The sequence below is a fragment of the Grampus griseus genome (genome assembly GCF_964374135.1).
Source record: "Grampus griseus genome assembly, chromosome: 2".
Classification (NCBI taxonomy): Eukaryota; Metazoa; Chordata; class Mammalia; order Artiodactyla; family Delphinidae; genus Grampus; species Grampus griseus.
In genome coordinates, this window is record NC_139018.1 from 67,215,069 (window position 1) to 67,229,453 (window position 14,385).

The following is a 14,385-nucleotide window of genomic DNA, read 5'->3' on the forward strand; positions in this document are numbered from 1 at the left end:
TTGTGGCATGCAGGCTCAGTAGTTGTGGCTCACGGGCTCTAAAGTGCAGGCTCAGTAGTTGTGGCACTCGGGCTTAGTTGTTCCGTGGCATGTGGGATCTTCCCGGACCAGAGCTCGAACCCGTGTCCCCTACATTGGCAAGTGGATTCTTAACCACTGCGCCACCAGGGAATTCCCGGGTGCAGTTAGTTTTAATATGACCTATTGGGGAAATCAGACATGGAGCTGCCCAGTCAGCAACCAGGTTTTAGAGCATTTGGTAAACAGATAATGTGAGCAAAGCAGCTTCCTATTGACAAATATTCAGAATAATTCTAGGACTTATTTCTTTAAAAGAAGCTTATCAATAGGGGAAATGTAGAAAACCTTAACCTCTAAGAGTTTTTGAAAAGTCCATGATGAATCTAACTGAACTGAAACCAGATTGTGTCTGGTGATTATAGAGTTCTGAGGTTTACTCCCTGACTTCATCACCAACTGGCTGAAGCCTGGTTTTTGTTTTGTTTTGTTTTCCCCCAGGGTCTTCATGTCATCACTTTCCCATCTGTGAAGATGGGGAAACCATCTCAAAGTTTGGTTCATGGATAAAAAAACAATCAACTGAGATTTCAAAGTATTTTAGATCTTAAATACCCTTTCAGGGATTCTATGGCCAAAGGTGCTATTGATCTGGGACTGACCATTTCTGAAAAGGTGAACTATATCTGATGAGATGTAATTACAACACAATCATATTTACAGTTTGCTCTGCCTTCTGAAATGTCAGCCTATGTTTAATGTCACAGTTGTTTGGCCCCTACCCTTGGCTAAGCTGCCCTACTGTGCCACACTGAATGAGGGCAGGAAACTGGTATTGCTTAGGGTCGAGGAAGGCATTCTGTGGTTTTGTGCTTCTCCACAAATTGCTCATCTAATCCAAAAAAAATCCTAGGTTTATCTCTTCCACACAGTTTCCCCAGCCTTGATAAAAACCAATATCCTTCAAGAGTCAAGATAATTGTTATGGAGGTAAGTGGGGAAGAAAATGTCAATTTAAGGAGGAATCAAAATCAGACTGTTGGGCTTCCCTGGTGATGTAGTGGTCGAGAATCCGCCTGCTGATGCAGGGGACAAGGGTTTGAGCTCTGGTCTGGGAAGATCCCACATGCCACGGAGCAACTAGGTCCGTGAGCCACAACTACTGAGCCTGCGCTCTAGGGCCTGTGAGCCACAACTACTGAGCCAACATGCCACAACTACTGAAGCCCATGCGCCTACAGCCCATACTCCGCAACAAAAGAAGCCACTGCAATGAGAAGCCCACGCACCACAACAAAGAGTAGCCCTTGCTCACTGCAACTAGAGAAAAGCCAGCACGTGTCAGTGAAGACCCAATGCAGCCAAAATTAAATAAATAAATTTATTAAAAAAAAATCAGACTGTTATTCCTAATTTTCTTGTATTTTCCATAAGCTCTTCTATTATCTTACCTCAGTGTCATTAACTCCGACCACAATGAAGAGAGCTGCATACTGCCGATATATCAGCTTAAAATCCTTATATTCAATGAAAGAGCACTAGACAAAACACAATTAGACATTAATTCCTGTGGTTGACAGGGATTTCTTCAAAATGGCATGCATAATTTCTAGGTTCTGATTTGAGTATCTGTCAACACATTCCTAGAAATATTCAACATTAAGATGTGACACAGTCTTTGCCGGCCGCCTCCTCACAGTACTCAGGGGAATGCTTGGAAGCATCTCTAGTGGGAGGTGGAGAAGTGGTCTTGGAAAAATGTCTGAGTGTTCACATGGGTTCCCACCTGTACTTCTTCTTATTCCTTTGCTTGGCTCTGTGTGGAACTCAGCCAGCAAAGAAAAGGCTACTAAATAATCAGCATTTTAGACTGCCTCCAAAAGTGAAAATAAGCCAACATGATAAAGAAGATTTTCTTCTTTCCATCTCCCCTGGGCTCTTTTGGAAGCAATTAGAGATTCCGTTTGTACTATCTGATAGTCATTCAAGAGCCAAATATACAGAGCATACACACATGCAAAAAAGAAAAAATCTTGATTTCTTTTTGAGAAGAATCAATGTAGGCTCTTTTTATAAATTATTTAAAGATGGCTTTTGTGTGGCAGACACTAGACAAAAATCTCCCACTGTAAATATTGCTTTATAGGAATTAATAACTAGCTTACCATTACTGACTAGTGGAGGAAACAACTCCCTTCCCATTCATCTCTTTCCTAAAGCCATTGTACAAAGGGGGAGAGGAAGGCACTGGGTGGACAGGAATTGGACAGCAGGCTGAAGGTACAGTGTTGCCCTTCCTTTGGATTTTTGGGTGCGCTTGACCAAATGTGACTGAGCAAGAACGGTATGACTTTTTGCACTGGGATATGTTGCTCTATGGTGCTCAGATGTACCTGGGAATGAAGCTGCAAGTTGTTTTGGTTTGGTTTGGTTTGGTTTTTTTTGGCCATGCTACACAGCTTGTGGGATCTTAGCTCCCTAACCAGGGATCGAACCCGCATCCCTGGCAGTGAAAGCACAGAGTCCTAACCACTGGACCGCCAAGGAATTTCCAAAGCTGCAAGTTTTGATTATGGCATTTCTTCCACGGGAAAGCCATTCAACGATCTATATAATGGAGGCATTTGAGGCTTTTATTTGACATTAGGATAAAAGTATTAAGTCCAGGACCATTCTGCAGCTTTTGGTTCATTGTAGAGCCAGTATTATTTCTGTTCAGTCAGATCTTTCAAGGAAACAAAATCTATTTGAAAGAACTGAGGAACATTTTTCAAAGACTCTCAGGAGTTTCTGACATTCAAAAAAAAAGTATCCAAGCACCTTTGTGGATAAAATAAAAATGAAGCTGAGATTGTGTTACTTTGGTACCTGATTATGCTAAAAGCCCAGTGGGTTCCCTTTAAAATCTAAGATAATTTAGAATGCTTCAAAAATATCTAATGGTATGTTCATTTCAAAGCATGTATTTCAGAGGGTAACCTATCAGTGAAAACTATGAAACTGTAGAGTGCCTACATTCTGCAGAAAGATTCAAACAGAAATACTTCTGCAGTTTGTTTACCTTTACTTAAAGTATGTGGCTATTAACACAGTCCTTTAATAGTTTTTGTTTTCTTTTGACAACTACATAAAGCAGTGTGTGCCATGGCAGTCCAAAGTAGTAATTCAAAGAGGACTCTGAGATGTTCTGACTGGAAAATCAATTTAGAAGCCAAGGGAAACACAGTTCTAATGCGTAACTTGTGAGCACTGATGTAGCTTAATATTTTATGACTTACCAGTGGTTCCCAGGAGCAGCCTTTCTACATATGCAGTGAAAAAGAGAACTAGCAAAATTAATGGGTGATTTAAATAAGCTTTCTGGATTTGCATTAGTTTGCTCAGTGATTTCCAAGGATTCCAAGTTTAGGGCCTAGACTAAGTAATTCTCCAACTAAAGTCCTTTGTAAAAGTAGACTCAGTTTTTACAATTCCTGTTTACTATTATTTTAACGATTTAATTTAACCTCAATTTTGGCAGAATGGATAGATTTGTTGTTTCATATGAATTTTTTAACTTCAATTTCTCCCATCTATATAATAAGACAAGTTCAAATCAAGTTTGTTTTGTTTTTAAATTACTTGTTCCAGTATTACGTTGGTGGTAAATTTATAAAAATGATAAGCAGAAAAAAACTGCACTCCACATGAGAATCATGTTATTATCCTCCGGCACAAAGTGGGTCTTGACTGTTCTCCTCTATACTGGTCATCTGACCTTCATCTTTTGGCTTAAAGAAAGCCGTCTGCTACAGGCACTCCTAAGAGTTCCAAGGGCTGAATTCATATGAACAAAAAAAAAAGGTATGTCTATTAGCAGGCTTAAATTTGAGCTGCCACTTCCATAGTGCAATAAGACAAATATGCTGACCTAAATATGAACCCAAGATTTTTCCTGATTTTCTTTGCTTTTATTTTCCTTAAGGGGATGTAAAGAGAGCTATGCGGCAGTCTTCATTTCACTTCATTTGTTAATTTTCCCTAATAGCTATTGAAAGAATGTAGTTCAAAGAAAACGATGGCCCCTGCGACTCAGTAATGATAAATTTGCCACTGCTGAGTTGAATGCAGAGATCAAAGAGAATCAGAAACTTACTTGTTCATTGGATCGAGAGAGACAGCTCTTTATGACTTCTGTTTCCAGAAGCGTACGCTTATTAATCTCCACATGTTCATAGTACTTAGAAAGTCGGGTCTGCCCTTGTTTATTCACCATGAGGAAAAATTTTATCATTTTTTTTTTTCTGGCCAGTATTTTTCCAAATATAGTTCAAAAGTTATGGCGAGGGGTAGCTGTAACCAGAACCTGAAGAATAAAAGAACAACAGAAAGGCAAGATCAAATTTCTCAAGAATCATATTAAATGTGTTCTGTAGATGAACCAGAAGTAAAACGTCTTCTGATAATATTGGTCTTCACTCCTGTGAACTAAATGAGACTTTAATAAATAACTAAAGATAAATTTTCCTTAGTTATCCTCCAAAACATTTTTGAGTATCTACAGTAGTTCTACTCATATTCATTCAATTGTTTCATCAATCTTGTTGGGCGCCAACTATGTGTCAAGCACCAGAAGGAGAATATGGATGAAGAAGTAATTATTTCTGATCTTCAGATCATGACACCTAGCAAAGGTACTGGATAGGTAAACAAATAACAGCAGTACAGAGTGATGAGTTATAACTGGGACAGGTATACTTCTGTGGTGCACAAAAGGGAGGGACAAGGAGCATCATAGGAAAGTTGGGAATGGCTTCCCAGACAAGGGGCATTTAAGCAAGATCTTGAAGAATGACCCAGAGGGAGAGACTCTGAGGCACAGAAAATAGGGGTATGAAAGCTCTGGGAAGTTCACTTTGGTTGCAGGTCAGGGGGCAAGAAGAATGGTCACAGGAAATTGAGCTGCTCGCATAAGATAAAATGGGCTTTAGAAGTTATGTTAAGGAATATGAAATTTATTCTATGGACAATGGAGACAGGATGTGTAGTGAAGCTCTTCTTTCCTTAGTGTTGAAAGCAGTAGTAACATCAACTATTTGTCGAAGTCCTCGTACAAGGCCCCGTAACAAGTCCTATAAGGTTCTGTACTGAGCAATTTACATACATTATTTAGTTCTCACAATTTTCTGAGGCAGGGACTTCTGTTATCCCCATTTTAAGGACAAGAAAACTGAATTTTACGGATGTTAAGGCACCCAGGATACCTGGATTACTGTATGTCAGGGGTGAGATGCAGGTCAGAGGCCAAGCGCATACACAGATCCATGACAGATCCATGACACCCCTACTCCTCATTCATGCTTGTGGGTTTATTTCAAACTCAGCTGTATTGAATCCCATGTTTGTTATTCTTATACTTAATATAGTTTTTGAAATAATCAATGCAAAAGCGCACAATATTGACCAATGGCCAATTCTTTCATCATGAGCATCAGAGCTGTCTCAGGCCAATCTTACAAAATCATATTCACATTTTGTAATATCTTTGAAAATCAGTGCAAAAGACCAATAGTTAACAATAGTTAACAATAGTTCTTAAGCGAAATTTTAAAACTTGGAATAATTTTACAGAATAGTTGCAACAGATGATAATATTTTTATATTATTTTTTGCCTTCCTAGCTCATCTTTTATTTCCTAAACCCTATCAGACAGGCGGTTATCTCATAACAATTCCAAACACTAAGAGCTGGTTAGAGGCAGATCCAGTCTGGCAAAGCCTGGGGCTGCTGTGTTCATTCGGTGTGCAGAACAGGATGTCATCTAGACCAGCTCAGCCGGGGATTTGACAGCTGTGCCACAGGGGGAGGCCTGTGGTCATTCACTCCCTTTTCCAGGAAGATAAACTCACTACTGTAGGTGGCATTGCAACATACTCTGTGTTATTTAATCGTCTGGTGTTAAGTCCTGCTTTTATCCTCCTTACAAATTACTGCCAGTAAAAATTATGGCAGATGACTAATAAATTAAGATTACCATCCTTTCCTTTATTCCCTTTCAGCAAAGTTATTTTAAAACCATCTTTATGAAAGTTAGAAATGACAATCCTATACCCTGGACTCCAACTGCCAGGTAAAAGAAAATATTGTCTCAAAGGTACTCATGGCCAAACCATTGCCTTTAAATGCCCTGGTTGCATTAAGTGGTAAAATGAGATGTAAAATGATCCCACTGAGATGCTACACCAAGGGATCAAATTGGTTTCCACCTTACAAGCACAGCATTCCTTCCCACTGACTTCAAGAGCAAGGATGACAAACAAGGACGTGCTGAACTGATACTCATTAGGACACAAGTCTTGAAAATAGTAGCTGAAGGCATCTAAAGACTTGAATACAGTATTTTTTTTTGCACGCTCATAAACAATTACACGATTTACAACTGTAGGATTACACAGTGGTAATAAAGCAGACAAGCAAAACTGTAAAGTATTTCTATAATAAAATATACAACACCAAAATATACAATGTGGAGACTCAGAGACAGGTACATGTTTGAGAACTGAAGATGAATGACATAAGCACCTATCCTGGTTACTAATTACCAGGGGGGAGGGAGATCAAATAATTATGAAACTGAGGTAGGGCAATAAGAAGGAATATGCTTAGACAAGTGCTGGGAGTGGTCGGGGAGCAGATATGAACTTCCTCTGTTAATATACTCTTTGCATTCAACAACACACGGGCTGGGAAAGATGTCTTGATTGCCAAGAAGTTAGGAGATTCCACACCCAAGAACTTGTGTGAATGTGTGTGAAAAATCAAGGAAGAATAAAAAAGAAACTTTACTGGGGAAGACATTACACAAAGGGTGCTAGGATGCCTAAAGGCCAAGACTAGGGAGGTGGGTAGATTCACAGTAGAATATAAACAGATCAGCGTCCCAGTCCCCTACATGATGTAAACTTAATGCTTAGAGAAAAGACAGACTGGAAAGACTGAAGTAAGTATTGAATTGGGCACAGTTTTCATACTTCTGATGGTGTATTTCTAGGAGTTAGAACTGGAAGAATCTTTATAGGTTGTCATACCCAAAGATGACAAATAGATTTCAACTTGGGTGCCAACTTTGATTAACTGTACTAACTGCATTGAGCACTGTGTTGAGAAGGATTCTGAAGCTGTTTTCAGGTTCAGAGCAAGACGATGTCATGAATAATTAGTAATGTCAGTTGTGGGTTAGGAAGCAGGGTGTGGCAACATATGCACCTTGTATCTGTCATCTCTGATGTGCACTCCATTTTGTAGATGGGAAAACTGGTAATCTGAGATGCAGAGTGAGGTCCTGAATTCTGGTCTCTTGACTCATAATGCTGTCTTTATCACATTGCCTCTGCCTCACTCAGTGTATTAGTGTCATTAATGTCCATTTAAGCTTAATAAGCATCAACTTCAGGTATCTTTGGGAATGATCAACTCAACATTATCTTTTCTAATGCTGCTGCACAATGAATGGAAAATACCAAACAATTCACTGCGTGAAAACAGTAGAGTAGGAAGTTTCTGGAAATGAAAATGTTATTTGATGATGGCTAACATCCTTTCTAGCTCTAAATGCTTTCTATGTACCCCAGAACCATAATATTGTAAAACTCACACACACACACACATACACATACACACACACACACACACACACACACACACACTCAGGGAATATCAGACAAAAACTTTGTTTTTGCCCCATGAAAATGACTGAAATAAAATCCCCCAAGTTACAAAGCCAATTTCCACCAAAAACTGTATACTACTCGTAAGGTATAATAGTCAAAAGCATGAACTAGGTAGAGCTTGACTGTTTGGCTCTACTACTTATTAGCCTTGTGATCCTGGGAAGATTACTTAATCTTTCTGTACTCAGTCTGAGGTACAATGGGAATAATATTAGTACTGACCTTCTAGGTTGTGAGGAGTAGTTAGTGTATGTAACATTCTTAAAACAGTGTTTGGCAGTTGGCATGAAGTGAGTGCTATGTAAGTGTTGGCCAATGTCATTACGATAGTATATCACCTCTTCCTCAGACAAGCCTTTCCTGCCTATCCCAATCCCTCTTTCTAACCACAGAAAGTTGGCTGTCTTTTCTTTGAACCCATCACTGTATCTTACAAAACCTGTCACCCTAAATAATCACTATTTGATTACATTCTGAGCTCCCCAACCAGACCAGTGATTTTCACTGTTTTACTGTGATATATTTTACACTGTGATATATTTTACATTGTGACCCAGTATACAGGTACATACATATCTGAATGGAAGTTCATAAAACAATACTCACCCATACTTTGTGTATTGTACTCCAGTATCTTCTATGACCTTTCATTTTATAAAAAATGCAGTTGTGAGGGGTATGGATTACACAGATGTATGGATTTTTCAAAACTTACCAAATGTAAATTTTATATAAAAAGAAACTAATACTCTGGTTAATGATATACATGCTGAAGTATTGGGGGGAAATGTACTGATGTCTACAATTTACTTTTTGGGGGAGGAGCGGCGGGCTGTGCTGCCTGGCTTGCAGGATCTCAGTTCCCCAACCAGGGATCAAACCCGGGCCAAGGCAGAGAAAGCCCGGAATCCTAACCACTAGGCCACCAGGGAACTCCCTATAATTTACCTTGAAATGCACCAAAAAAACTAAGATAAATTAATGGATGGGTAGACAGATGGATAGATGGTTAGATATATGATAAAGTAAGTACAGTCGGCCCTCTAGATCTGTGGGTTCCATATCCACAGATTCAACCAACCATGGATTGAACATATTTGGGAAAAAAAAATTCCAATATGTTCCTAAAAGCAAAACTTGAATATGCCGTGCACTGGCGACTATTTACATAGCATTTACATTGTATTAGATATTATAAGTAATTTAGAGTTATTTCTAGATTAAGTTATTTTAAAGTATATGGAAGGATATGCGTAGGTTATATGCAAACACTAAGCCATTTTACATAAGGAACTTGAACATGCACCGATTTGGGTATGTGTGGGAACTCTAGAACCAATCCCCCACGGATACTGAGGGACGGATGACTATATAGTAAAAGATTAATGGTAGAATTTAGGTGGTGAGTATATGGGAATTCACTGTGCAATTCTTTTCAACTTTGTAGTATATTTGAAAATCGTCACAACAAAATATTGAGGAAAAATGCTAGTTGTGGACCACTGATATATTTTTTTTAATTCCATAGATTTTATTTTTTAGAATAGTTTTAGATTTACAGAAAAAATTGCAAGGACAGTATAGAGTGTTCTCATATACTCCACACCCAGTTTCCCCTATCATCAACATCTTAGTATGGTACATATGTTACAATTAATGAATTGATACATTATTATTACCTGAAGTCTATATTTTATTCAGATTTCCTTACATTTCACTGAATGTCCTTTTTCAGTTATAGGATCCCATATTATATTTAATCTTCACATCTCCTTGGAATGCACTTGGCTTTGACAGTTTCTTACACTTTCCTTGTTTTTGATGACCTTGACAGTTTTAAAGAACACTGATCAGGTATTTTATAAAATGTCCTTCTATTGAGATTTGTTTGATGTTTTTCTCATGATTAGACTGGGTATATGGGTTTTGGGGAGGAAAACAACAGAGGTCAAGTGCCATTTTCATCACATCCTATCAAGGGCACATACTACCAACATGACCTATCACTATTGATGTTACCTTGGTCACCTGGCTGAGGTAGTTTTTGTCAGGTTTCTTTACTGTAAAGTTATTCCCTAACCCCATCCCCTGCCCTTTCCATATTGCACTCGTTGGAAGGAATTCATTACGTGCAGCCCACGTTAAGGGGTAGGGATTTTAGTTTGATCTCCTTGAGGTGGGAGTATCTACATAAAATTATTTGAAATTCTATTGCACAGGAGATCTATTCTACCTATTTATTTATTTATTCAACCATTTATTTACATCAGTACTGACCCATGGATATTTTATTTTATACTTTGAGTTATAATCCAATATGACCCAATGATTTTTAATTTCATAATCTGCTAAAGGACTATGACCCAAAATTTGAAAAAGACTATACCAGACAATGAACTTGTGGGTAGGGTCTATATCTTACTTCAGATATTTGCATTGTGCCTAGTATATAGTGAACATCCAATAAATGTTTGTTGAGGGTATTTGCTGATGGTCCAGTGGTTAAGACTCTGAACTTCCATTGCAGGGGGCACAGGTTTGATCCCTGGGCAGGGAATTAAGATCCTGTATGCCGTGCAGCACAGCCAAAATATATTTAAAAATAAATAAATAAATAAAATTGTTGAATGAATGAAAGCTTTTTTTGTTTAGCAATAAATTTTCCTTAAATAAAAATAACAAAAGTATTCAAGCAAAGAAAACATATAAAATACCCTGGTATCCCAACTCCTGCTGCAAATCCTGTTCATCTTACCAAAGACTGAACCAATGTTTTTCAATATGTTTAATGCATATCCTTCTAGACCTTTTCTATACATTTACATGTAAATATTCATGCATGTGTAGCAACTCTATTTTTTAAACATAAATGTGATCAATGAACTCCAAAATGTCAAGAGGCTAGTGTAGTGTCTATTCTCTTCCAGTACCATTAAATGAACCTGGTCCACTCACAAGACCCCGGTTGGATTCTACAAAAGGACACTAAAGGGATGTATTTTTGAATTCATCAAAAGGACATCCTGCTGAAACAATCTAGCTCAGGCTTTCCTGGGTCTTTGTCCCATTGGTCCAGTACCTTGGCTCCCATTCCAGCTCAGGTCTTGGTGCTTAATGAAATGGTTTGGATTTCTACACTCTTGATCTTGATCTTCCACAAGTTGATCTTTGGTATCTGCCCTTTGGCTGTAACTCCAAGGGGCTTTGACACCCAGCCCTTGCACTATATAATATTATATAATATCTAACTTACAAAGTGGTGGCAAAGATTAAATGAAGAAATAATACAGTTTTTGTAAAATGTTTAGCACACTGACTTCTTTCATTTCCTCCCTTTATGTGTATTAAATTAGAGGGACTTAACGTAGTGGCCCAGTGGGTAAGAATCCGCCTGCCAATGCAGGGAACACAGGTTTGATCCCTGGTCCAGGAAATTCCCACATGCCACAGAGCAACTAAGACATGTGTCACAACTACTGAGCCTGCGTCCTAGAACCTGTGAGTCACAACTAGTGAGCCCGCATCCAACAGCTAGTGAAGCCCGCGTGCATAGAGCTGGTGTTCCCCAAAGAGAGAAGCCACTGCAATGAGAAGCCTGTGCACTGCAATGAAGAGAAGCCCCCGCTCGCCACAACTAGAGAAAGCCCGTGCACAGCAACGAAGACACAATGCAGCCAAAAATAAATAAAATTTAAAAAATTATTTAAAAAATTACAGAGCAGAAGAAGAACTACAATCCTGCAGTCTGTGGAACAAAAACCACATTCACAGAAAGATAGACAAGATGAAAAGGCAGAAGGCTATGTACCAGATGAAGGAACAAGATAAAACCCCAGAAAAACAACTAAATGAAGTGCAGATAGGCAATCATCCAGAAAAGGAATTCACAATAATGATAGTGAAGATGATCCAGGACCTCGGAAAATGAATGGAGGCAAAGATCAAGAAGGTGCAAGAAATGTTTAACAAAGACCTAAAAGACTTAAAGAACAAACAAACAGAGATGAACAATGCAATAACTGAAATGAAAACTACACTAGAAGGAATCAATAGCAGAATAACTGAGGCAGAAGAACGGAAAAGTGACCTGGAAGACAGAATGGTGGAATTCACTGCTGCAGAACAGAATAAAGAACAAAGAATGAAAAGAAATAAAGACAGCCTAAGAGGCCTCTGGGACAACGTTAAACACAAAAACATTCGCATTATAGGGGTCCCAGAAAGAGAAGAGAGAGAGAAAGGACCCGAGAAAATATTTGAAGAGAATATAGTCGAAAACTTCCCTAACATGGGAAAGGAAATAGCCACCCAAGTCCAGCAAGCACAGAGAGTCCCATACAGGATAAACCCAAGAAGAAACACGCCGAGACCCATAGTAATCAAACTGGCAAAAATTCAAGACAAAGAAAAATTATTGAAAGCAACAAGGGAAAAATGACAACATACAAGGGAACTCCCATAAAGTTAACAGCTGATTTCTCAGCAGAAACTCTACAAGCCAGAAGGGAGTGGCATGATATACTTAAAGTGATGAAAGGGAAGAACCTACAACCGAGAGTACTCTACCTGGCAAGGATCTCATTCAGATTTGATGGAGAAATCAAAAGCTTTAGAGACAAGCAAAAGCTAAGAGAATTCAGCACCACCAAACCACCTCTACAACAAATGCTAAAGGAACTTCTCTAAGTGGGAAACACAAGAGAAAAAAAAGACCTGCAAAAACAAACCCAAAACGATTAAGAAAATGGTAATAGGAACATACATCTCGATAATTACCTTAAACATGAATGGATTAAATGCTCCAACCAAAAGACAAAGGATTGCTGAATGGATACAAAAACAAGACCCATATATATGCTGTATACAAGGGACCCACTACAGACCTAGGGACACATACAGACTGAAAGTGAGGGGATGGAAAAAGATGTTCCATGCAAATGGAAATCAAAACAACGTTGGAGAAGCAATACTCACATCAGATAAAATAGACTTTAAAATAAAGAATGTTACAAGAGACAAGGAAGGACACTACATAATGATCAAGGGATCAATCCAAGAAGAAGACACAACAATTATAAATATATATGCACCCAACATAGGACCACCTCAATACATAAGGCAACTGCTAACAGCTATAAAGGAGGAAATCGACAGTGACACAATAATAGTGGGGGACTTTTAACACCTCACTTACACCAATGGACAGATGATCCAAACAGAAAATTAACAAGGAAACACAAGCTTTAAATGATATAATAGACCAGATAGATTTATTGATATTTATAGGACATTCCATCCAAAAACAGCAGATTACACTTTCTTCTCAAGTGCGCACGGAACATTCTCCAGGGTAGATCACATCTTCGGTCACAAATCAAGCCTCAGTAAATTTAAGAAAATTGAAATCATATCAAGCATCTTTCCTGACCACAACGCTATGAGATTAGAAATCAATTACAGGGGAAAAAACGTAAAAAACACAAACACATGGAGGCTAAACAATACGGTATTAAATAACCAAGAGATCACTGAAGAAATCAAAGAGGAAATCAAAAACTACCTACAGACAAATGACAATGAAAACACGAAAATCCAAAACCTATGGGATGCAGCAAAAGCAGTTCTAAGAGGGAAGTTTATAGCTATACAAGCCTACCGCAAGAAACAAGAAAAATCTCAAATAAACAATCTAAACTTACACCTAAAGGAACTAGGAAAAGAAGAACAAACAAACCCCAAAGCTGGCAGAAGGAAAGAAATCATAAAGATCCGAGCAGAAATAAATGAAATAGAAACAAAGAAAACAATAGCAAAGATCAATAAAACTAAAAGCTGGTTCTCTGAGAAGATAAACAAAATTGATAAACCATTAGCCAGACCCATCAAGAAAAAAAGGGAAAGGACTCAAATCAATAAAATTAGAAATGAAAAAGGAGAAGTTACAACAGACACCGCAGAAATACAAAGCATCCTAAGAGACTACTACAAGCAACTCTATGCTATTAAAATGGACAACCTGGAAGAAATGGACAAATTCTTAGAAAGGTATAACCTCCCAAGACTGAACCAGAAATTAATAGAAAATATGAACAGACCAATCACAAGTAATGAAATTGAAACTGTGATTAAAAATCTTCCAACAAACAAAAGTCCAGGACCAGATGGCTTCACAGGCAAATTCTATCAAACATTTAGAGAAGAGCTAACACCTATCCTTCTCAAACTCTTCCAAAATATAGCAGAGGAAGGAACACTCCCAAACTCATTCTACAAGGCCACCATCACCCTGATACCAAAACCTGACAAAGATACTACAAAAAAAGAAAATTACAGACCAATATCACTGATGAATATAGATGCAAAAATCCTCAACAAAATACTAGCAAACAGAATCCAACAACACATTAAAAGGATCATACACCATGATCAAGTATGATTTATCCCAGGGATGCAAGGATTCTTCAATATACGCAAATCAATCAATGTGATACACCATGTTACCAAATTGAAGAAAAAAAACCATATGATCATCTCAATAGATGCAGAAAGAGCTTTTGACAAAATTCAACACTGATTTATGATAAAAACTCTCCAGAAAGTGGGCATAAAGGGAACCTACCTCAACAAAATAAAGGCCATATACGACAAACCCACAGC

At 38.2% G+C, this 14,385-nt stretch overlaps 1 protein-coding gene across 2 annotated transcripts in view; it reads right to left on the reverse strand.

The window, feature by feature from the left end:
- Positions 1–14,385, reverse strand: part of AP4S1 (adaptor related protein complex 4 subunit sigma 1) — a 59,798-nt gene that overhangs the window by 14,641 nt on the left and 30,772 nt on the right. For both annotated transcript variants that reach the window (XM_082648473.1, XM_082648472.1), the window contains exons 2-3: positions 4,154–4,363; positions 1,470–1,556 (exon numbers count right to left, since the gene is read on the reverse strand). In XM_082648473.1, coding sequence (XP_082504599.1) covers positions 1,470–1,556; positions 4,154–4,291 — 225 coding nt within the window. In that variant the 5' untranslated portion in view covers positions 4,292–4,363. The remainder of the gene's footprint in view (positions 1–1,469; positions 1,557–4,153; positions 4,364–14,385) is intronic.